Source organism: Bidens hawaiensis, unplaced genomic scaffold (genome assembly GCF_021521415.1).
Source record: "Bidens hawaiensis isolate Kalapana, Puna unplaced genomic scaffold, B.hawaiensis_p1.1 tig00006390_1, whole genome shotgun sequence".
NCBI classification, from domain to species: Eukaryota; Viridiplantae; Streptophyta; class Magnoliopsida; order Asterales; family Asteraceae; genus Bidens; species Bidens hawaiensis.
This window is the reverse complement of record NW_027491431.1, coordinates 136,243-159,366: the sequence shown is the minus strand read 5'-3', so window position 1 is coordinate 159,366 and position 23,124 is coordinate 136,243. Positions and strand designations below refer to the sequence as shown.

The 23,124-nt window shown below is 34.5% G+C and overlaps 1 protein-coding gene across 1 annotated transcript; it reads right to left on the bottom strand.

Annotated features, from left to right (window-relative positions):
• Positions 1–1,743: 1,743 nt before the first annotated feature.
• Positions 1,744–2,464, bottom strand: LOC143632406 (ethylene-responsive transcription factor 8-like). Its single transcript, XM_077100940.1, has one exon. The coding sequence runs from the start codon at positions 2,398–2,400 to the stop codon at positions 1,744–1,746; it is 657 nt and encodes a 218-aa protein (XP_076957055.1). The 5' UTR covers positions 2,401–2,464.
• Positions 2,465–23,124: the final 20,660 nt, after the last annotated feature.

Genomic DNA, 23,124 nt, shown 5'->3' with positions numbered 1-23,124 from the left:
AACTATGGGTGAGCAAAAGTCGGTTAAACAAACCGAAACCTAAATAACCGATTTAAAAAAATAAACGATATAACCAACTCCACCCGAAAAACAACGGTGCGACTTTTTTTTTCTTTTAAACCAAAACTAAGAATCGAATTGTGACTGGTTTTACCCCAACCGGTTTAGCTATCGGTTTCGGTTTGAATGAGTGGTTAACAACACCTGAGCTGTGTGATACTACTGAACCTAAATACACCAGCGTTAAAAAAAATGTCCCGGTCCCAAAAGGAAACAATACAAGCCCATATGTAAAGCAAAAAATCAATCTATATTCCTTCGTAAATTAACGGATCCATCCCATACATACATAAACCGAATCTTAGTTCTAGTGGGTTACATTTGAGACCACGTGTCTAATGGATTATGATGGGCTAGTTTATGTTTATTATTATTATTATTATTATTATTATTATTATTATCCGAATGAATAAAACAAAGATCGGAATAAGTGGACCCAGCCGATTTGTTGACGACCTTAGGGGAGGCTGTCGGGTGGGGTCCTCCTTCCCTGCTAGTATTTCTTTCTAGCCGGCTTCCTTCCAAGCATTTATTATTTATTTATTGAATTATTATTTTTATTCGCCACGCCGCCCACAACTGCGACACCTGCCTTGTCTACTAACCCTACACTTTGCATCTCACGCGCCTTTATTCTCCTTGCATCACGTGATTCCTAAAGTTGTTCCCATTTTCAACTGCCACCCCTCAATGCTATCCTTTTCCTCCTATTTACTTTAAATTGCTTTATTTGGATGAACCCAGTTGGGGTTTTAGCCTGGCTTTAATTTCTAGTCAGCTTGAGCTTGGCTTGTTGTTTTGTTTATCTCACGAGCGGCCTTGCGTTGGCTACGGCTCAAATTGTTTACAAGCAAGGCAATTTCGAGTGAATCTTCAGTTTTAAACATGATTAAAGGTGTATAAACTGTTAAAAACTAATTTGAACATGAAAACTTATTTAGTTAGCAATTTTGACCGGTTTGGTTTAAGTTCTAAATGATTTTGTAACTCTGTTCAAGCATTATTGTTTTTTTTAAATGTCATCTCTTTTTATTTTGAAATATGTAGTATAATAAAAAATATTTACATCTTTCAACCCAACCGATTTGATTTGTTATTTTCGGAAACCATATTTAGCAACTTTGTAAAGACCAGTCGAACCATAATCCCTAACGAGATTTTACTTTCTTTATTTTGAACAACTAGTGAGGAGATATAACTTGAGTTTTAACTTTTAGAACTATTTTTTTTACTTTTCTCGTTCTCAAAAGTAACTATTTAGTCACGTTAAGAATTTCAATAAATATAAATTTTTTATTTAAATTAAACTGAAGGTAACACACGAACGCCCAAACCCGTGTGCCTTACCTGCTTGTATGGACTTCACGGGTACCCGTCGATTGCCGGAATATGCAAATTACTGTTACCTAACCTTAACGGAACCATACAAGTTTAAGATAATAACACGATACCGGAAATTTTGTAGCCAGTCTCATTAACAAAAAAATTCTACAAAATGCGATTACAAACGTTGCAGAACAACAATTGAAGAAAATTTATTTCTCTAAATGTTGCAAAAAGCATACAACAGACGTATTTACAGTCCAAACGACGTCGTTTTAGCCGCTCAATTGCCAGAAACAAGTTGATGCATGTAATACCGTAATCGATTGCTAATTTTAATCCGATTTGATTTTAATACGGTTATTCAGCAGGTGGCGGAAGGTTCAGATCGATTCCGATCGGTGACGGCTTCAAATCAACGACGGACGATGAATTCGAGTCATCGCTCTGTGCAACGCTCACCGATTGCCGGAAACCAGCTGCCGGTTGGTTGTATTGACCGGAAAGAAATCTTCCGTCGTAATAAAACACCTGATTCGACTGCGGCGAGTAAAACACGGTCACCGGAGGATAACGGAACATATTCTTCTGGTGTAACGGAAACTGAACGGCAGACGGAGCATTAACGCCGTTAGACAGCTTCAGATCCAACGAAACTGATTCCGCATCTCGACTCGTCGACTCAACGGTACTCCCCTGACTCACTAAACTCGTACTCTGTTGACTCGTTTTCTTAAACAAAAGCTCCTCGTTTTCACACACCGGGAAATTAGTTTTCGCTTTAGCACCACGAAACTCACGCGCCGCAGCGTCGTACGCGCGTGCGGCCTCTTCCGCCGTGTCAAACGTCCCTAGCCACACACGGCTCTTTTTTCCGGAATCGCGAATCTCGGCGGCGTACCTCCCCCACGGCCGCTTGCGTACGCCTCTAAAATGTGGCTCTTTTGGTTGAAACCCTAGACCGCCGTTGCTGCCGTTAAGTTTAACGGCAACTGGCGTCCTGTTGTGTGGAGACATAGGATATATTTAACGGTGTGAGAATGAATAATAAGTGGTTTGAAGGTAGTTTAAAGAGAAGAAATGAGGGGTTGGTTATATAGGGGGGATGAGAGGAGAACCGGTCAACTGACGGAGCGTAGATGGGGGGCAGCCGCCCATAAAGAGGGGCTTACGTGGCATGGCGGCATTATTTTTCTGTTTATACGTATTGGTATTTTGTTCTTGTCTGACGTAACGCGTAATGGGTGGGTGCTGTTGCCCCACGCGCTATTCATATTCATTCTCTACTCATTCCAAAACTCCTCTTTTAACTAATTAAATGCGTTTTTTACTTTTAGAGGTTACAATGTCTAGGTTACAAATAGTAAACAATAAAATCTTATAAAGTGTCTTTAAAACAACAAAAAAGGTGCCCGTGCGATGCGAGGTAATATAAAAATTCTAGTAATCATGTAACAATTATTGATATTTAAGGTTCGTTTGAAACCATGAAAACGTTTAACCCAATCATCACTGTTGGTAAGCAGATTTCTAAATGTTCGAACCATAACAAACGGTTTGGTTTACGGTTTATACAAAAAATCGGCCATATAAAACCGGCTAGGACTGTAAATTTATTTTTGAAGCTCAATACGTGAAACCAAACTATTAGTAATGATTCAGTTTAAATTTTCAACGGTTCAATAACGGTATTCAATGATAAAAAATCGAACCAATGGTTTAGCTCACAGTTTAACTTAGAAGCCGTTAAAATCGAATTGTGAACGCCCATACGTAGCGTGTTAATTTTTTTAATTGAAAAAAACTATAGCAATTCCATACCCAAATTAAAGACAATAAAATGCTCATTTTATGGTGCAATTTTTTAAAAAATATATTAACGTATGAAAAAGTTACGGTCGTTGGAAAATCGTTGATGGGAAGTTGACTTACAATTAAAATTAAAAGGAATACATCGGTAAAGATAAAATTGAGTGGGGTAATGTTGTAATTATTTCTTTGCATATTTTTAACTAACAAGTTTGCCCATGCCTTACATGCTATAGAAAGTGTAACTTATGTTTTACGACTTATAAATTACTTAAAAAGTAGGTGTCTTAATTTGCCCATGTCTCGTATATTATATATAGTATATAGATAATAAAATATAACAAAATAAATAAATAACAAAGGTTTGAATTGTATTAATGTAAAACTTAAGGGATGTATATTTGGTAAACTGAGGGGAAAAGGGTACGTTTCGTAACACCCATAATTTATTGTGAACTCAGTTTGATATTCGGTACAATATTTGATGCGTTATCAGTTTAGTGATTAGGCTGAGGGGTGTGGGGCTTCAATGGGGGCGCTAGAGCCCCTCCGCTCGCGACCCCAGGCGCTAACACCACACCACTGGGGCGCTAGCGGGGCGCGAGCACGAAAAATCATGCAGGCGTGAGTAAGCGGCAGAAGAGAGAGTAAAGTGGCATAGGGGAGTGTGCAAAGAGCCGTTGGACATATACAAAGAGCCGTTGGGCTCTTATTTAATTAAAAAAAAACGTTTTTTCATCTATAAAATACCCCATTTCACCCATATCAATCACCACAACTTCAAAATAAAACCCAAAATCAACCCATCTTCCCAACTTTTTTTTAAAAAAATGGCTGGAAATTGGTACCCAAACCTAGATTCAGATTATATTGACGACGATTTATGGTCGTCACCGCACCAACCGATGTTAATTCGGAGCCGCAAGAATCATCCGGCTTTCAACCATCCAACACACAACCGTCTCCTAACTTTGTTGTTCCGGAGACACAAGAATCACACGGTGAAGCTACGGGACCAAAAAGACGCGTCCACCGGAAAAAACAACTTGCAACGGACGGGTCGGGACCGGCTTCGACTCCGAGGACGAAACGGAAAACCACTCCGTGGTCATCGGATGAGAAGGAAGCCTTGTGTCGGGCTTGGATAGTCATTTCTGAGGATCGGCGTTGCGGTAATTGTTTTAACGTTTTTAAAAATGATTTTTAATAAAAAAGTTAAATAAAAAAGTTAAATGGAAATCTAATTTATTTATTCATTTTGCAGCCGACCACCAAAAGAGCAAGATTTTTTGGACAAAGGTTAGGGAGACGTTCTATACGCTCGTTGGGAGTACAGAGCGGAACGCCGATATGATTTCGGGTCGGTGGTCCGAAATCAGAAAATTTGTCAGCTTGTTTACTAATCTTTTCAACAGGAACAGCGGTCGTATGAGACCAAGTGGCAGTGATGATTTGGCGGTTTACAATTTCACGGTCGAAGAGTGGAAGCAGGAGTGTTTGCGGAGGTATGGGACGGTGAAGACGTGGGACGATTTAAAGTTGTGGGAGAGGTTGAAAAGGTGTTCCAAGTGGGTTGAGCTGGTGGAGCCGGACGTTGATGCGGAAGTACGGCCGAAACGGACTAAAACTAGTTCGTCTGGAGCGTATAGCACTTCAATCGGGTCGGATTGCCGCGTTGGATTCGACCTAAACATTGCGGAGGAGGAAACGTCTTCACCGCCGAGGAGGCGGCCATTCGGAAGGGACGCCAAGGGGAAAAAACCGGCTGAGGGGGAAGCCGTAAACATCGTCAATCTTGTTGAATCCCTCAATAAATTCAACAAAACCATGGAGGTGGTCTCTAATGACAAAAAGGAAAAAAGTCGAATGAGAGATTTGGACTTCCTTACTAGAGACTTCAGTAACCTAAATCCGGTCGATCAAATGTTAATGGAAAAGCAAAAGGAACGTATCCGAAAGAGGTTGATCGAAGAAGACCAAGCCGAATAATAAGAATAATGTTTTTAATTTTTATTTTATTTTTAGATATTAATGTGTTTTTTTTATTAATGTGTGTTTTTTTAATAATTTATGAGTTTTTTTAATATTACGTTGTTTGAATATATTTATAAAAAAATAAAAAAAAAATTCGCTGGAGCCCCTGCTGGAGCCCCTCCACACCAGGGCCTGGGGCTCCAACACCCCCCTTATCCAGTTTCTCTCTCTGCCACACGTCATAATATTATTGGCTGGAGCCCCCATTAGAGCCCCCCACACCCCTCAGCCTTACGTATGCATGATCTCTTAACAAATTTTTTCTTCTTGTTCTAACTTTTATATAATTTCATGTTTTCATCGAATATAATGAATTAAATTATAATAAATTGCATACATCTTTCGATCACAGTAAGTACTTGAAGTATCTAAACATTTATATTTTTATGATAATATAAGTCCTAAAAGGTAAGTTTATACTTATAACATACAAATATAAATAATATCTTTATATATATATATAAAAGTTGTTTATATAATTAAGTTAAAATGAGGTATTGCTAGACAATAGTCAATAAAAAATTAATTTAGTATTAGGTATGAATTTCAACGAGATAAGATTTTCTCATAAACACCATTCCTCGCAAAATCTTTCAAAATCTTTGTACTTGAAATCCTTGCAAAGGAGTTTTTTACAGAACTAATATCGTTTTAGAAATTCTTTTCACAACTAAGCATGGGTTTAAAATTTTTTTAAAATTAATGCAATCTCCATTAGTAATGGCAACTTGAAGAAACCCTATAGGGTTAGTCAGGGAATGTAAAGGAATGTAAGACTTAAATTATTGGAAATGTATAAGTTGTCGTTACTAACGGCAAACTTCTGCTATATTTTTGTCAAGTTGCCATTAATAATGGCAACTTCTGAAAAGTTGTCATTAGCAATGGAAACTTATGACAGGTTGCCGTTAACAATGGAAACTTCTACCAAGTTGCCATTATTAATGGCAACTTTTCAGTACCGAAACGAGTTTATGAACCACGGTTTTAAACACATCACCATGTGGTCATTTCTTAGACGTGATTCCACGTTTTCGGCTGCGACTAATGCTCCGGTTAAAGATCGCGACTCCGACTCTGATGGTTTAGGTGCGGAGGAGTATTGGTGAGTTTATGTTTTTAGTATATGTATTATGGTTTTAACACATGTTTTAAGGTTTCTTATGAATTTAGGGTTTTAATGTATGCTTTATGGTTTGTTATGAATGTTGTCTTTTTTTTTATTAATTAACTTTTAAATTTTAATACACCAAACATGTAAAGAAAATTTTAATACACCAAACTTTTCAGAAGTTGTCATTAGTAATGACAACTTGACAAAAACATGTCATAAGTTTCCATTGCTAATGATAACTTTTCAGAAGTTGCCATTAGTAATGGCAACTTGACAAAAATATGGCCGAAGTTTCTATTGCTAATGACAACTTTTCAGAAGCTGCCATTAGTAATGGCAACTTGACAAAAACATGGCAGAAGTTGCCGTTAGTAACGGCAACTTATACATTCCCAATAATTTAAGTCTTACATTCCCTGATTAACCTTATAGGGTTTCTTCAAGTTGTCATTACTAATGGAGATTGCATTAATTTTGAAAAAAATTCAAACCCATGCTTAGTTGTGAAAAGAATTTCTTAAACGATATTAGTTCTGTAAAAACACCTTGCAAGGGGGTTTGTCTATGAATATCCTTGCACATTTAAATCTGTCTCAGTGTTTAAGTATTATTGACTTATTGTGCAACGAGACAGTTCCTTGCAAGGGCATTCATAGACGTGGCGTTGAGGTATTTTTTTTACGAGGAATATAACAGTGTCATTAAAATTTACATTGGCCTATGTTAAGCACTTGACTAGTTCACTCAATCCCATGTTTTCTTGATGTTCTATAACTCAAGCATCCTAAACTTAGCCAAAAAATCTTAGCAGAAAATGGAGGCATGTATGATTTCGCTTATCACTCTCATGAAGTATCCCCTTTTTATTCTTTGCATTATTCACGTCGGAGGTACAATCGACGGTGCTTTATTCTGGACCTCTTGTCTTTGAAAATCCATGATCTCACTTTCAACGATTCAAATAAGTACGTCATCCTGTCATATACATGTGGTCATGCCGTCATTGACTGGTGGGTGGGTGAGGTGGAGTGGTGGTGATCACCTATAATTGGAGGTGGCAACAACGACCATGACATTGTTTGGGGGTGACAGTGGTTATATCAACGATCAATAGGTGATGTGAACGGTGTTTGGCCACTTGAGCACCACATGAATGGGGGCATTTTTAGTGCCCTCATCCGTGTGGAGGGACGTGGTTGAAGGGGATGGCAGTGCCCTCCTATTTGGTGCATTAATATATATATATATATATAAAGAACAACTTTTGGTGCCGCAAGTGGCTTATTGGGCCACTTGGCGGCACCGTAATGGTTGATTTTTTCTTGTTTTTTTCTATGTTGTTTTTTTGCTTCAGTTACCATAATAAACGTAATGGAAATCGGTTAAACGTCAATTTTTTTGTTTTAGTTTATGTATCACAACAAACCTAAATGGACCAAGTTTGTGCAGACTCGCGGCCTTATTTAAAGCCCAATTTTTATTTTTATTTTGTTATCTAGTTCTGGTATCATAACGTAACGTAAGTAATCAAAACCGACTGAATTCGTGTCACGTTACCGCCTCAATGCCCGGGACCGACAACGCTTGGATTTTACCACCAGTCCGGTTTGCCAACCAAATAAACAAAGTCTTTAATATTTTGTTTTCTTATATGATGCTTTTATATGTTAATTTGATGAATTAATTAACGCTCAAATTTACCAATGGTGTCTATATCGTGACAAACGCGACCGATACTGACCGAATTCGTGTCGACTCATCGTCGTAACGCTCGAGTTTACCAACGCCCGTGTCATAACAATGGGGTTTTATCAACTACCCCGGCGCAATGTGCCGGGTAGAAAAACTAGTTATATACAATACAGAAACCAGACAATGAAGTACCATTCCAATTGTGCTATATGGATTTTTGGTTATCATTATTAATTTTTTTTAAGTTTCAATCACTATTATAAATAAGTACATATTTAGTTTCCTACGAATTCTATTTTTTTTTCTAATAATTTGTGTTTGTTAACTTAGGAAAACAATATGCGGTTGTGGTTAATTAGTTCTTTCTCAATATTTTGATATAAATATTATTAAAAACGGAGTTGTATTCGAAATAAAGAGTTTGGTATCTTATACTATACCGACCAAACAACATTGGTACGAGTGTTATTATTATCAGAAATGATATTCTAATGGTTTATAATCAATATAAAACAAACGCTGATGTTCTATTGGCAACATCACAACTTTATTGTTGGGGTTACACAAAACAATTTGTGTGCAATCGAAATACTGTAAACTAACTTTTTTTTATTTTCTAATACACAAAATTATTCATTGTGACACTGCCCACACAACATTGGTATTGGTATCGGTATTTGCTTTATGATTTTTGGTATCGATACAACTAGGTTTCAATATTTGTTTTTGTACGTTTTTAGTTTTCCACCGTCTATATTGCTACCGTTCCACAACGGAACTTTATAACTCACAACTTCATATTTATATATTTTATTTGATTGCATATAATACTATTCTAAGTATTAATTTATATTATATTCATATATAATGACGTCATATCACACGAGGAAACTCCATTAGCTCATATCCATTTACCACATTGTACTCTTACTAACTTTGAGTGTCTTTTTTTTTCTCTCTCTCTTCTGTTTTTGACGTCAACAAAGAGGAAGTTATGAAAATATCTCATTGGATTAGGTTTGAACATAAGACTTCAAGAGCATTCACACCATAAACCAATTCAAACATCCACTTTATCGTCACATCATACCCTAGAAGCATCTCCAATAATAGATTTTTAGAAAAGAGAGAAGATAAGTTAGAAGAGAAAGATGATGATTTGAAGAAGAGAGGGTGAGAAAGATTCTTCACCAAGAATGTGTGGAGAGAGGGAGGAGAGAGAAGAGAGAAAAGAGAAAAGAGAAAAGAGAGGGAAATGGTGGGCTATCATTTTATTCTTCACCTAAAGAATCACCTCTATTGGTGATGGTCCATTTCTTTAAAATAAACTCCACTTTTTACTTCACCCATAAATCAATAAAAACCTCCACATCACTACCTACTTTACTACTATATAATAAATATGTGTATAGGGTTAGGTTATAATAAAAACCCATTTGAGATGTGAAAACTCTAAAAACTCATTATCAACTACATGTTTTAATTAGAGATTAAATCTTGTGATCCATAATTAAAGTTAATAAAAAAACGTAAAAGTTAATTTACATTTTCTCTCTCCTGAAAACAAAGTTAATTAGTAAAAAAATGTAAAAAAATAGCAAAAATTTTTTTTTTATGTTTTTGATGTTTTGTTTTAAATGTAACAACATATATTACATGTAACAAAAAAAACGATGTTACATAGGGTTTTCATGAGTTTTCACAACTCAAGTGGGTTTCATTCTATACTTTGCCTATGTGTGTGTGTGTGTGTGTGTGTGTGTGTGTATGATTGGGTTCATTTTAGAAGTGTTTTTAGCGTGAGAAGTGCAAGAAGAGGTTCTAGCCAATCATAAATTTCTTTTTAATTTCCGATTATTTAATTGTAGAAGTATATTAGTAAAAAGTTTAGGAGTTTCTTTTAGTAATTAATACTAATTAATGTTAAGTTACAAATAATTCTACATTTATTTTTATTTTTTAATTTGATTTAATTTTTAAACAATTCATAAAACAAAATCATCATACTCGTACTATAAAAAATATAAATATATTAATCATCATAAAAACAAATATCTACACAAATCATAACATTAACCTACACATACAAATACTAGTTCATGTTATGACCTACACGGATCACAATATTTATATATGTGCACATAACTAGTTCATGTTAACCTACACAAATCACAATAATAACCTACATATACAAATTTACTTCATGTTATAGCTTATCCATTTGTATTTACCTACACATATCAGAATATTAACCTACACAAATAAATCTTGTTCATGATATCACATACAGTTAATAGTATTAATCTAAACTTGTAAATATTCGCAATGTAGGAACACGTTATATTTTTTTATAATTTTAATTATTTTATAATTTATCTTTTATGTGTAGGCAAATACGAGTTATGTGTAGATGAATATTATTTATATGTATGTGAAAACAAAATGAACTAGCAAGCTGTGTAGGTGAATACGATATATGTAGGTAAATATTAGTTATGTGTTGGTGAAAAATAAAAGAAACAAAATTTGTGTATGAGAAAATAAGTTGTATTGGTAAATACGAGTTACATTTTGATAAAAATAAAAATAACTAATAATGTGTATAATTGAATATGAGCTATGTCTAGATTATAATGTTACTTGTGTAGGTGATCAATTTAATACAATTCACCTACATATACATTTTTTATATATAGGTAATAAATAATTAAAATTTGTAACTTTCTATTATAATTAATGTGGAGAATACTTTAACTCTGCATTCTCGGGTTTAAAATAAAAGGAAAATAAATGATAAGATTGGATAAGGGAAGAAAGAAAAAGAAATTATATACTTAAAAGATATTCTCGAGTTAAAATAAAATAAAATAAAGTGTTAATTTTATTCTTGAGTTAAATAAGAAGGAAAAGATAAGAAAAAACTTGTAACTTTATAATTATATCCTTATTCTTGAGTTAGATAAGAAGGTTAAGATGGGTAAATTAGTAATATATAAACTTTTCCTTCACAATCCGGCCATATTTGACTGGAAAGTTTTGAAGGAAAAAAGACTTAAATTTTCTTTCCATTCTCTTTCTTTTCTTTTAAAAAGAAAACTCAAGAATGAAACAAGAAAAATTTTCTTATATTTTCTTTTCAAAACCCTTAAATAAAAAACTCAAGAATACACTGTAAGAGTAATTAAAGGAATTAATAGATTAAACAAATAAGAGATAATCAATTGTTGAGATCGACTTCTCGCACTTTTCGCTGCAATATCACTTATCGCATGATCCATCATATATATATATATATATATATATATATCATATATATCCATCATATATATATATATATATATGATCCATCATATATATATATATATCATATATATATATATATATCATATATATATATATATATATATATATATATATATATATATATGATTTGTGTGTAATGGTTGTGATGGGGCCACTACAAACCCACATTTCAAACGTTTGAGAATACAAACAAACACATCCATAAACGTTTGTCTCCACCCATAAACTTTTGTTTGCACCATTCCACGTCAACAAAGATCTTCACACAAACACCGGTGGAGACGCTCTAAGATATTAAGTCTTTACTGTCATTCCGTACCTTATGCTGTTGGACCGGTACACCAATTAAGTTTCATGTTTCAAACTTATTTTCTAATTACTTCCATTCACACATATCCTGAGTTTAGTGAGAATAAAACATCGCCTGCTACACCTTTTACTTCCTTAATTTATATCATTTATTATTATTACTAGTTTTAGAGTCCGTGTTATACGAGAAATAATTCAAATTATAAAATTATAAGTAAAACAAATAATTATATGGCGTATATGAAAAAAATGTATTAGATCTATGCTTGTATCTATACAATGTATACATAAATTAATTTTATTTATATCACATAATGGTTTTTTTAAATGAAATTAATAAAAAAATGTCGGTGCAAAATCGTACCCGATAATGCTTCTTTCTATTGAAAATTTCATTATCGGTGTCATATATGTATAATTGAAAGAATTTTGATTATGAATCAATTTCGAAAATAAGACTTCTCATACGATAGTAGTTCTAACCACTCAGCCTACATACAAAAGAGTCTTTACCTTTATTGATATATTTATTAATTTACCATCCATCAAAAGAAAGTAGGATATTAAATTGTAACAATGGATGTTCTTCAAGAACTATGTTTTTCTGAGCTACACCATAAAAAGGATTTTGATAAGTTTCAGAGTGCTTCTCGACTTTGTCATAATGACAACATAAAAAATAACACGTTAACCCATTCAATTTTGTGAATATTTTGTTTCATTTTGAGCATAGTTTTGCATGACATGCTTCCCATACAACGTTCTGATCACCATTGAAGGAAAAAATTAATGTTCGCATAAATATTTGAAATTTGATAAAAGTTAGAAGCATTGATAGGCATGGGGGTGGCATGTCGAAAGTGTTCGCAATCTTTTCTTAAGTTTTAATAGTTGAGGGAAAAATAATCAATTGCCAAATCCCGAACCTTTTGATTATTTCAAAAAATGCCCTTAAAAATAAACTTAAAACCCGAATTATGTTTAAAATTATAACTTTCATACTTTTGACATTTTAAAGTCAACACTTTGAACCCATAACAAATTTGACAATAAATATATTTTGCATTCTCAAACTTTTAAAAATACTCAAAATTTTCATTTTTGACCCGTAACAAAATTTGACCTAAATGTAATTAACTTGTACCAAACAATCTATTTATCAACTTTTGACCCATAAAATCAAAATTAACATCCACAAAAAATCCAAAACAATTTTCATTTGAGAAACATGATTTGTTATTGATTTTTGGATTCACCAAGTATTTTGAAATGTATAGTAAAATAATATGTTAATATTTATATTTATAAAAATATATAGATATTATATAAATATAGTGTAAAATGAAAGTGAATAATTATTGATTTATTACATATATTAGAGTATATTAGGGTACAAATGTCTTTATTTATTTTACTTTTTTAGAATAGATAGATATCGGTTTTTAATTTGAAAACTAATAAAAAAAACCGCACAACTTTAAAATTAAATATTGTATGACATTGGTAGTTGGTATTGACGGTGAATAAATGTGAAGAAATGGTTAGTGGCTCTGGAAGGAGGTACGTGTTGGATTACGAAATACCATAGGACGTTGCGGTGCCGGGCCTACCATCCACTCCCTCATCATTCCTACAATTTTACACCAAATATACTCACTCGCATTTAAAAAGAGAGAAAAGATATAGCAAGACACCGATTTCCACTTTAGTAGGGTGGTAAGATGATTGTAGTATATAATAAGTGGTTATGGATTAAATTCTATATATCGGAAAATTTAGTTGTTTCATAAAAAATTTATATATATGGCATGACAAAAGTAGTGCTTTATAACTGCGCATACAGAACCTTTTGATTTCGACGTATTTACAAAAGGTTCATTCCCTTATAGCATTTTCAACCCATCCCCTAAATTAATGTGAGGAGAGTTCGTAAATTATAGGGTGGGGTTGTGAGTGGTTGTGAGTGTAAATTATAGGGTGGAGAGAGAAAAGGTAATGAGTTTTTATAAATTTGGGGAAAATGTAGTGATTTTTTGTAAATTATAGGGTGGAGAGAGAAAACTGGAATGATAAATGTATAAAAAAGTATTATTTAATTGAATATGAAAGAGAAATGTAGTGTTTTTTAGTGTAATTATAAGGATGAGGATGGGTGATGGGCTGAGAATGCTCTTGGTGTGTGAAGAGGTAGGTCCCAGCAGAGCCCAGTTGGACCCGCAAGACTCACCTTGAAGAGGGACGTCTGCGCAGAAACCAACTGGATCCGCAGGACCAACCATGCTCAGAGACGTGACGTCCTTACGCGCAGTACGCAAGCTGTTCCCGCAGGAAATGCCTCCCAATGGTGAAGGACTCTGCCTGTTCCCGCAGCTGCGGATACAAGCCATCAGGGAAGGCCACCCGCGCAGCAAGGCTACACGCACAAGGCACTTAGCTCTCAATCACTCAGTGTCACCTGAAGGAATGAGCAAAGCCGGGGACAATCCCGCACAAAGGCGGGAGGGGGAATACTCCCGCCCATAAGCCAGTCCGTACGATACGGGAAGATCTTCTGTACTGTACCTGACGAGGTATGGGCAAAAGATCTGACTAAAGATACGACAGCTTATTGACAACAGTATGGCGAGCAGCATGCTCCTGTACTGTATGTCACTATTAGCCGCTGCCTACTCACGTGCATAGCCGGCAGTTGGTGGAAAAGGAATAGTACACAGCAGGCTTGGTCACTATCAGCCGCTGCCTACCCATCAACTACCAGCAGGGCACGTGCGTAGGCCACAGTTGGTAGAACAGGAATACTATTCAGCCGGCCACACCTCCTTGGAAACCTACCTTCGGCTATAAATACCACAAATGGTATGATCATCTTATCTTATCATATCTTATCACATTATCATCATATTATACCTGATATCTGCTCTAGTAATCTCTTAATATACATTTATATTTAAAGAGCAATCTAGTCTGATTCTCACGCCGGAGGGTGGTCACAAGGAGGAACCCCCCCCCTTCTCAGTGACAAGCTCACGGTGTCTGTTTTGCAGGTTATCAGAAGAACCATCTTTGCCGGGTCTAACCCCTCGTGGGAAACATCTATCTAACCCCCAGGTTACCCGTAATCTGCCCGGGGTCCGGTTAGTTTTTCTTCATTGGCGGTTATCGAGCCACGCCAACAGATGAGTTATTTTCATTCTAGAGGTGTAGTGATTTAATCCCCCCCCATCACCCAAAAATCGCCTAGGGGCAATGTTCCGCATCAAAATCACCCAAAAAAAAACCTTTTTTTTGTCGCTCAGTACAGATAGCCTAAGCGTTTGACAAAAGTCAGGTCCCAAAACTTTAGGATAGCTACTTGCCCACTTTTTTCTTTCAGAAAAAATGTTCATTGTATCAGCCCAAATTTATGTAATGTGGTACTGTTATGACCATGAAGTTTGGAAACATGTGAGTAATAGGCAATGGACCGCTTCCAGGCATCAATAGATTATAATGCACACTACGCTATTCCCTCTCGTAACGACACGTAGAGTGAAACAATATAGCATTTTCTTATTTATTTTCACATTATCATTGATTCTTGATTTTGAAATCACTTCACCTGTAACAAAATTATGAATTCTATTTCATTGGCTTCATACCTAACAGTAACGCGCTACCTGGTTTAACCGATGTTTCATCCGCGAAAGATTCTTGATTTCTACAAAACTCGAAAAGCATATTATATGTATTAATCAAACCTTTGTATTTATCAATATTTTCTCATCTCTCTCATCAGTGTACCTTCTTCTATGGATGATGCACCCACACCCACACCCACACCCACACCCTCAAGCCCTCTAACTTTTTAGGTAGCGTTTGGTATGAAGTAATGATAGGTGGAATGAAATGGATCATTCCAAAGAAATGAAATAAAACATGTTTGGTTGGCATTTATCAATGGAATAATCATTCCTAAGCAATGGAATTCCTTCCATATATAGCATTTTTCATTCATTAGTAAAAGGTGTTTTTTCTTTCATTCCTTCAAAGAATGGAATGGAAAATTATCAATAATTATTATTATTATTTTGTTGTAGTATAACTATTATTAAATAATAATTATTATTATTATATTTTTATTATTGTATCGTATTATGTTATTACCGTTCCATTAACCGACAAAAATATATGTGTATATAGTTTACTATTTAGTAAAAAAATAATAATAAAGTGATTATTCATTTTATTCCTACGTGGTAACCAAACACAATAATGGAATTGTAATGATTCATTTCATTCCTTTGTCAATTCTATTCATTCGCTCATTCCATTACCTCATACCAAACAGATCCTTATATTTTTATTTATGTATTTTTGAGTGATGAAACCTGGCTACCCCTACCCCATGTTATGACCAGTAGCACATTTAGTCCCTCCATTGTGTTAAACTGTTATAAGTCTTTATTTATATTGTAACCCCATCTATGGGTTTTGTTGCAACTATAAATGATCATAAATTCGGATAACCCCATGTTTAGCAGGTACTTATATTAATTAATTAATAGAGACTTGGACATCGAACGTTTATAATTATTTATTATAATAAAGTGCTAGGGCTGTTACGGTGATTATAAATTCCTAAATTATTATTTTCCATCTTATTTCAAACGTCCTCTCTTTTTAAAAGTTTATGAAATGTTCCTTTTTAAATATTTCACACACGACAATTTACTCCAACCCGACGACCCATTTTCACAACGAATGCAAAGATGTCACGCGCCTTATTTCTTGGTGGCGAAGAAGGTTTTGATGGCAATTGGTTTCCGACGCTGTCAATGTTGTCATTGTCGCTGGGACAGTTCATGAAAAAAGTTTGAGCCGTGCTTTTTTAAATGTTTGACAAAGAGGTAGCTACTCAAGATTTGTGGTTTTGGGAGTCGCTTAAGCAAATCTGAAATGGCTTTGCCGAAACCCTTGATTTACAACAGCACAAATACCAAAGATCTCTCAGACATAAGAAATAAATTTTCACATATCCCCTAATGTTAAACCGGTATGTTTTAAAAACTACACGTCAGCAACATGTGACCGAAACACGTCACCGACGATGGGAGCATGAGTGGCAGTTGTCGGCGGCGATACAAACATGTGGGTGGCCTTTACGTCGGTACAACGCGTTTGAGTTTGAATCACGTCGGTTCACGTTGTTTTGTCACATGTTTCGCGCCTAGTTATTGGACCATCGAAACTCGTCGTCCCGCCTGAAAACAAGTCACCGCCAACGAGTTTGAAAGAGACATTTATGGAATTAGTTACTTCTAAGGAACATTTTGTAGGTCTCTCTCTTTAAAAAAAATTAGAAATTTAGAACAAATTTCTTTTTCAATGTCATGTGACGCAAGATGTTGCAATTACATGTGAAATGTTCTTATAGGAATGAATTATTAAACATACAAAATCACAATAACTATTTTTACAACATTAAAAGATATGGGGCTATTTTTGTGATTTGTCCAAAGAATAGATGTTAGTTGGGTGATTTTGGTCCACCTAAGACTACTCTTATTCACAACCAAACTCAACCCAACTTTTAATTAAAAAATTAATTTCTCATTCTTTCATCTACACAACCCAACCAAACCAAGTTTTTCACTCTCAGGCTGAGGGGTGTGGAGCGCGACAGGGGGCGCGTGAGCCCATCCGCTCGCGCCCCGGGGCGCGAGCACCACACCACCGAGGCGCGAGGGGGGCGCGAGAGGGGCGCGAGCGCGGAAAAAGAGGCAGGCGCAAGAGGGGTAGCGGCTGGGAATAGGCGTGAAGGAATCTTGGGTTGCGTAAATAGAGCCGTTGGGCTCTTTGTTTATTAAAAAAAAAATTTTTTTTTCTCTATAAAACCAATATCACATACCACCCAAAACCAATATCACATACCAATATCACATACCAATATCACATACCATCAACCCATTTTAACCATATCAAACACAACTTCAATCTCCAAACTCATATATAATATCCCAAAACCAATTTTTTTTTAAAAATAATGTCGTCGTACTCGTCTGATTCCGACTCCTCCGAAGAGGAAGATTTGCTTCTTCATGTAGGGGGAGTTTTGACAGCAACCGTGGTCAATCTCTTGCAAAATCAAGCCCATCAACCCCGACTCCCGAGGGTTAGAGCACCACCTCGTGATCGTGATCGATCGGGTGCTAACGATACTTTGATGAGGCATTATTTTAGCCCTCAACCGGTATACGCGGAGTCGGATTTTCGAACCCGATATTATGTTCTGGCGAACCCGATACGTTATTGGACTCGGGAGAGGATAATGGACGTCGTCTACACGTGTCTTATCCTACACAACATGACGTTAGAAGACGAGGGCAAAGCTATATGCCAAAACTACCAAGGTGACATTCCGCCACAACTGTCCACAATCAGTGATCAACAAAAACTTCATAACATAGCAAATATCAAGAGCCGTGAGATACACGGGGATCTTCGACATGAGTTGGTTGAACATTTGTGGGCGAGGCGACCAGATGATCTTGTATTAGATTAGTTTTATTATTAAATATTACTGTTTGTTTAATTTTTAGTATGTTTTTTTTTATTATGAATTTTCAAAAAAATGTGTGTTTTTTTAAATAATTTATGAGTTTTTTTAATAATACGTTTTTTTAATACATTTATAAAAAAATAAAAAAAAACCGCTCGCGCCCCCTCTCGCGCCCCTCCACACCATGTCCCGGGGCGCGAGCACCACAACCAACACCCATCTTATCAAGTTTCTCTCTCTGCCACACGTCACAATATTATTGGCTGGCGCCCCCACTCGCGCCCCCTCTCGCGCCCCCACACCCCTCAGCCTCATTCACAACCTAACCAAACCAAACCAATTTTTAATGAATAAACATAAATTATGATTATTTTTGATATTTTTAAACACAACTTTTTTCGTTTGATAAATTAATTATTTACTACAAATAGAAAATAAATTAACTATCTCAACGTTTCTCAATATAAATAAAGAAAAGAAATTATGAATTCTGATATTCTTTTTATAATTTTTTTTGATTTCTGTTGGATTAAAATTTATTTCGGATAAGTTCATAAAAATAACAGTTATTATAATAATTATTATTATACAATCATCAAACTAGAACTTTATTTGAAGTGAATTAATTTTGTGTGAAGTGAATTAATTGTGATGTCATCATACCAACCCAATCAAGGGTTGCTTCACCAATCAAGTTGGTCTACATGAGTTTTGATTTTTCTTTTATAAACCAATTTTTCTTTTAGACATATGTTTCCGTTGGCTGCCAGATGTCCTGCACATAGTGTTCTTTACTATTCCACGTTATCTGTTTTTTTTTTCTTTTTCAAAATTTGGATAGCCACAACATGTTGTTAACAAGTCAGAACAATTTGATAACATATTAAACTTATCATGATATAATGTATCACCTACGAGAAAATAGTTGGGGACATATTTGAGCATTTTACAAACCGAATATATAACTGTTAATTCTTATACTTTCGAAATATAAAAACACCATACCACTTGTCTACTTGGATATAATCAACCTAACCATATATTTATTTGTGTTCAATATATAAACCTATAAATTCCAGCATTGATTGGATGATAAAGACTCGTAATTTTAAAAGTATAACCGTTCAAAAAGAAAAATGATATCAACCTAATTGGGACACCCCTCAATATTTGATGTATTTATTGGTAATTAATTTGGTAGTAAAATATGAACATTAATCCAGACTTCAATTGAATTACATAAACCACCTCTTGCACTCTCTCCCTCCCTACCTATCTGTATCACAAGAGTTCAAACACATCAAACTCGTAAGAAATTGAACTCGTGTAGCTTCGTTTTGAGTTTTATTTCTAGAGTTTTAGTTCGACTCGTTTCATGCTTTTTTCTAGATCTCAAGTTCAATTCAAGAGTAGTTTTTCATGTTCAAACTCACCTCATTTATTATTTACTTGATAATTTAGTTATAGTAGATATTACATACTTTTTATTTGTAACTTTTTAATCTAACAATATATATAATTTAGTTATTTTGTTATAACTTGTTATATAATAGCGGTTGATGTATATGCATATATTTAATTTATTTACTCTATAAAGTATAGTCTTGCTATACTCGTTACTACTCCAGCTTGATATGTGAAGCTTGAGTAACTCATCTATTAAAGCAAACTTAAAAAAAGTTGAAGCGTAGGTTCCATTCAAGCTTCAATCGATTAAAACGTTTTAACCACTAAAGACAATAAACGGAGGACTGATAATGCCAACATTTAATAGAAGAGGCCCTTCAAAAATAACAAAGTACACTTGATTGCAACTGCAGGCCTTTTTGTAGTAAACCATTTTATTGAGCAGAAAAAATAAAACATATCTAGTCCTAGGCCCCACAAATCCATACGTGTCAAGACAACGGTTAACCGGGCCCAGACCGGTCCAACGACTTTAGTGGTTGTGGTTGGCTTACTTTGCTCTTGTCTTGTCCTGACGCCGACAGCGGCGACGGTTTCCTTGTTAGGGTTCAGCACCCTTTACTCTCCACAAAGTTAACGGCGCCGTTAACTTTACTGATGCATGTATATATCACAAATGTCAATAATTGCCGCAACTTGTTACGTCCATAAAAATACACGAACTAATATTATATAAAATTTGTGGGTTTTGGTTTTCTATAAATATAAAATATATTAGGATCAACAAAATGGGTTGAACGTCTATACGCGTTTAATTAAACGAGTGTATTCTAAGTTGACATGACTAGGTTGTTGGTTGACGTTTTAATTTTATATTTCTGAAAAATTTAATTGTGTCCATAACTTTAGTTAGGTATCTTGTATTGATATCTAGAAGATATAGAAAAGTAATAACGGAGTAAGCCTCATGTTTTTTAATTTAAATGTCGAGAGAATCAAGTGACGGTAGAGCAGCAAAGATGAGATGCATAGAGAGAGAACAAAATAAGATGTAGTTAACTGAATGGTACACGTGTTTAAAGGAGAACCAAGAGATTGATGAACAGTTACTTTTGTGAGTTAACTGAAAAATGGTTTTTAATATATATATATATATATAATTTTATTGTTTGATACACATTCTAGTTCACGAGATAATTATGTAACTTTATTCTACTAGTAGTTTTGTTGGAGTTAATTTCCGAATCCGAGTTATGGGTCGGGAAGGTGGACTGTGTCACACCCCAACCAAAGGCGGCGGAACATGCCGAGATATAACGATTATCCATAAGCACATGACACTAATTAAAGTGACAGTATTTAATAAACTCATTTCATTTCACAACATCGAAAATGTCACATAACAATTATCCATAAAATAACCATAAACAAGATATCACAAAATATGGCATATTTGATATTGTTTATTTTTACTAATATCCTAAGGTCTTTGATGTCGTTTTCTTCACAACCATAAATCAACCAAGATGCAAACCTGCAACATTTCATAAAATAAAGTTTGTCAACACAAAGGTTGGTGAACAATTCATAAGTTTAATCATATTAGTATATAATAAAGATAGCCACAAAACTTGCATACGAAACGATAAATAAAAGTGGTAATTTGGATAAATATATATCGCTAAACACATTAGCGACACCTAGCTATAAGGGGATGCCAAATAGTCTAGGATTTTATAGTTATCGTTAATTGCATTACGTTAACGACACCTTGCTATAAGGGGATGCCAAATAGTCTAGGATTTTATAGTTCCACCAACCAAAAGCGATAAACACATAGGCATATAAGCATAGAACACCAAATCGAGCAATTATTTAGGTAAAGTATACAACTACGTTTGTGGTTTAAGATTCAAATATAAAGCATTTTGTTGAATAAGTATGAAATGTCACCCCCGAAATAAAAGATGGAAAATGGGGTATGAAGTACTCACCTTCAAGTAGTAAACTTGAAAGATGATAATTTGGAGATTTGTCGGAACGAAGAGTTTAACGCACAATGCCTAAAGAGAAAAGAAGTTTTGAATTTAGAAAGGTTGTATTGAAGGTCTTTAAACAAAATAAATGTTGAGAAATGTAAATAATTAAAGTTCAAGGTTTTAAAATGTAACTATTTAAGAATTTATAATAATAACCCTTTAAAATTGTAAGTTTGTTTGAAACCGGGTTAAAGTATCTAACCTTAATATTTACTCAACCTATGTTAAGTATTAAGGTGGATAAAATGCAAGAATGCAAATCCCTTTGGAATAAAGATACTAAAACGGGTTTTTTTTATCGAGTGTTCGGGTTGTCGGTTCGGGTCTTGATAATTGATCAAACCCAAAGTCAACTTTCCAAAATATTGAATGTTATGAGATAACTCAATAAAATTTAATAAGACTTAACCAAGTATGTAGTTCCATTGTTTTAGAACTAACAACGCACGTTAAGCGAGTGTTCGGTTTTGTCGGTCCAAACTTTGTTATGAGATCAAGTTGGATCCAACATTTCCAAGTACTTAAGAAAATATTTAAAAATTAATTTGTAACTATTTTTAAAGAAATATACAATTCTTGATGGCTAAAAAAACACAATTGTGTGTCTTAAGCGAGTAAGAATCGGTTTGGTTCGGTTTCCATCTCACAACAAGTTCATAGATGGTTTTCACATGTCCAAACACTAAAGAACTTGTATAATAATGTACAAATAAAATATACCAAAAGTTAACAATAAAGTCTTTAAACAAAAGTTCGGTTTTCGGTTCGGATCGTGTTTCGGGTTAAGACCGAGGTAAGATTCTACGAACCCATAACCACAGAATTTGTAAAAATGATTTTAGAAACTTAGATCTAACAATAAGTATGTTTAAACAATTATTTAACAAAACTAGTAACAAAGTTTGGTTTACGGTTTAGAGCTATTTACGGTTAAACCGAAGCATAGACTCTTAAAAACCCATAACCATGGAACTTGTAAATATGACCAACAAAATAAAATAAGCAAGATTAATATGTATGAACAAGTTATATAGATGTATATATATCAAGGACACGAAGTCCTCCATGAAGCCTTGCCTTATGAGGTCCGAAACCTCACCGACCGGAATCTGAGAAGTAACTACCAAAGGTAAACAAGGGGTGTATATTATATATTGTTGCACAACCATAAACAAGTATTAATAAGACTACATAAACTAATTAAGATGAAAGACTAAAAACCTTCAAGAACACTTAAGAAGATAACCTTGAATCTTTGATGTTTGAGAGAGTTTTTTTTTTTTTGAGTTGTAGCAAGGGAAAATGAAGAGGAAAGGTGGTGTATATATATGATAATGTTGGTGGTCAAATATGGGTGTGAGACACAAGAGTTTTCATGCAAAATAGATCAAGACAAAAACACAAAACAACAAAAAAAATAATAAAAAAAATAAATAAATAAAAATAAAAATAAAGGTAGGATGTTTTCAAGACCCAACAAGTGTGAAACAATATTG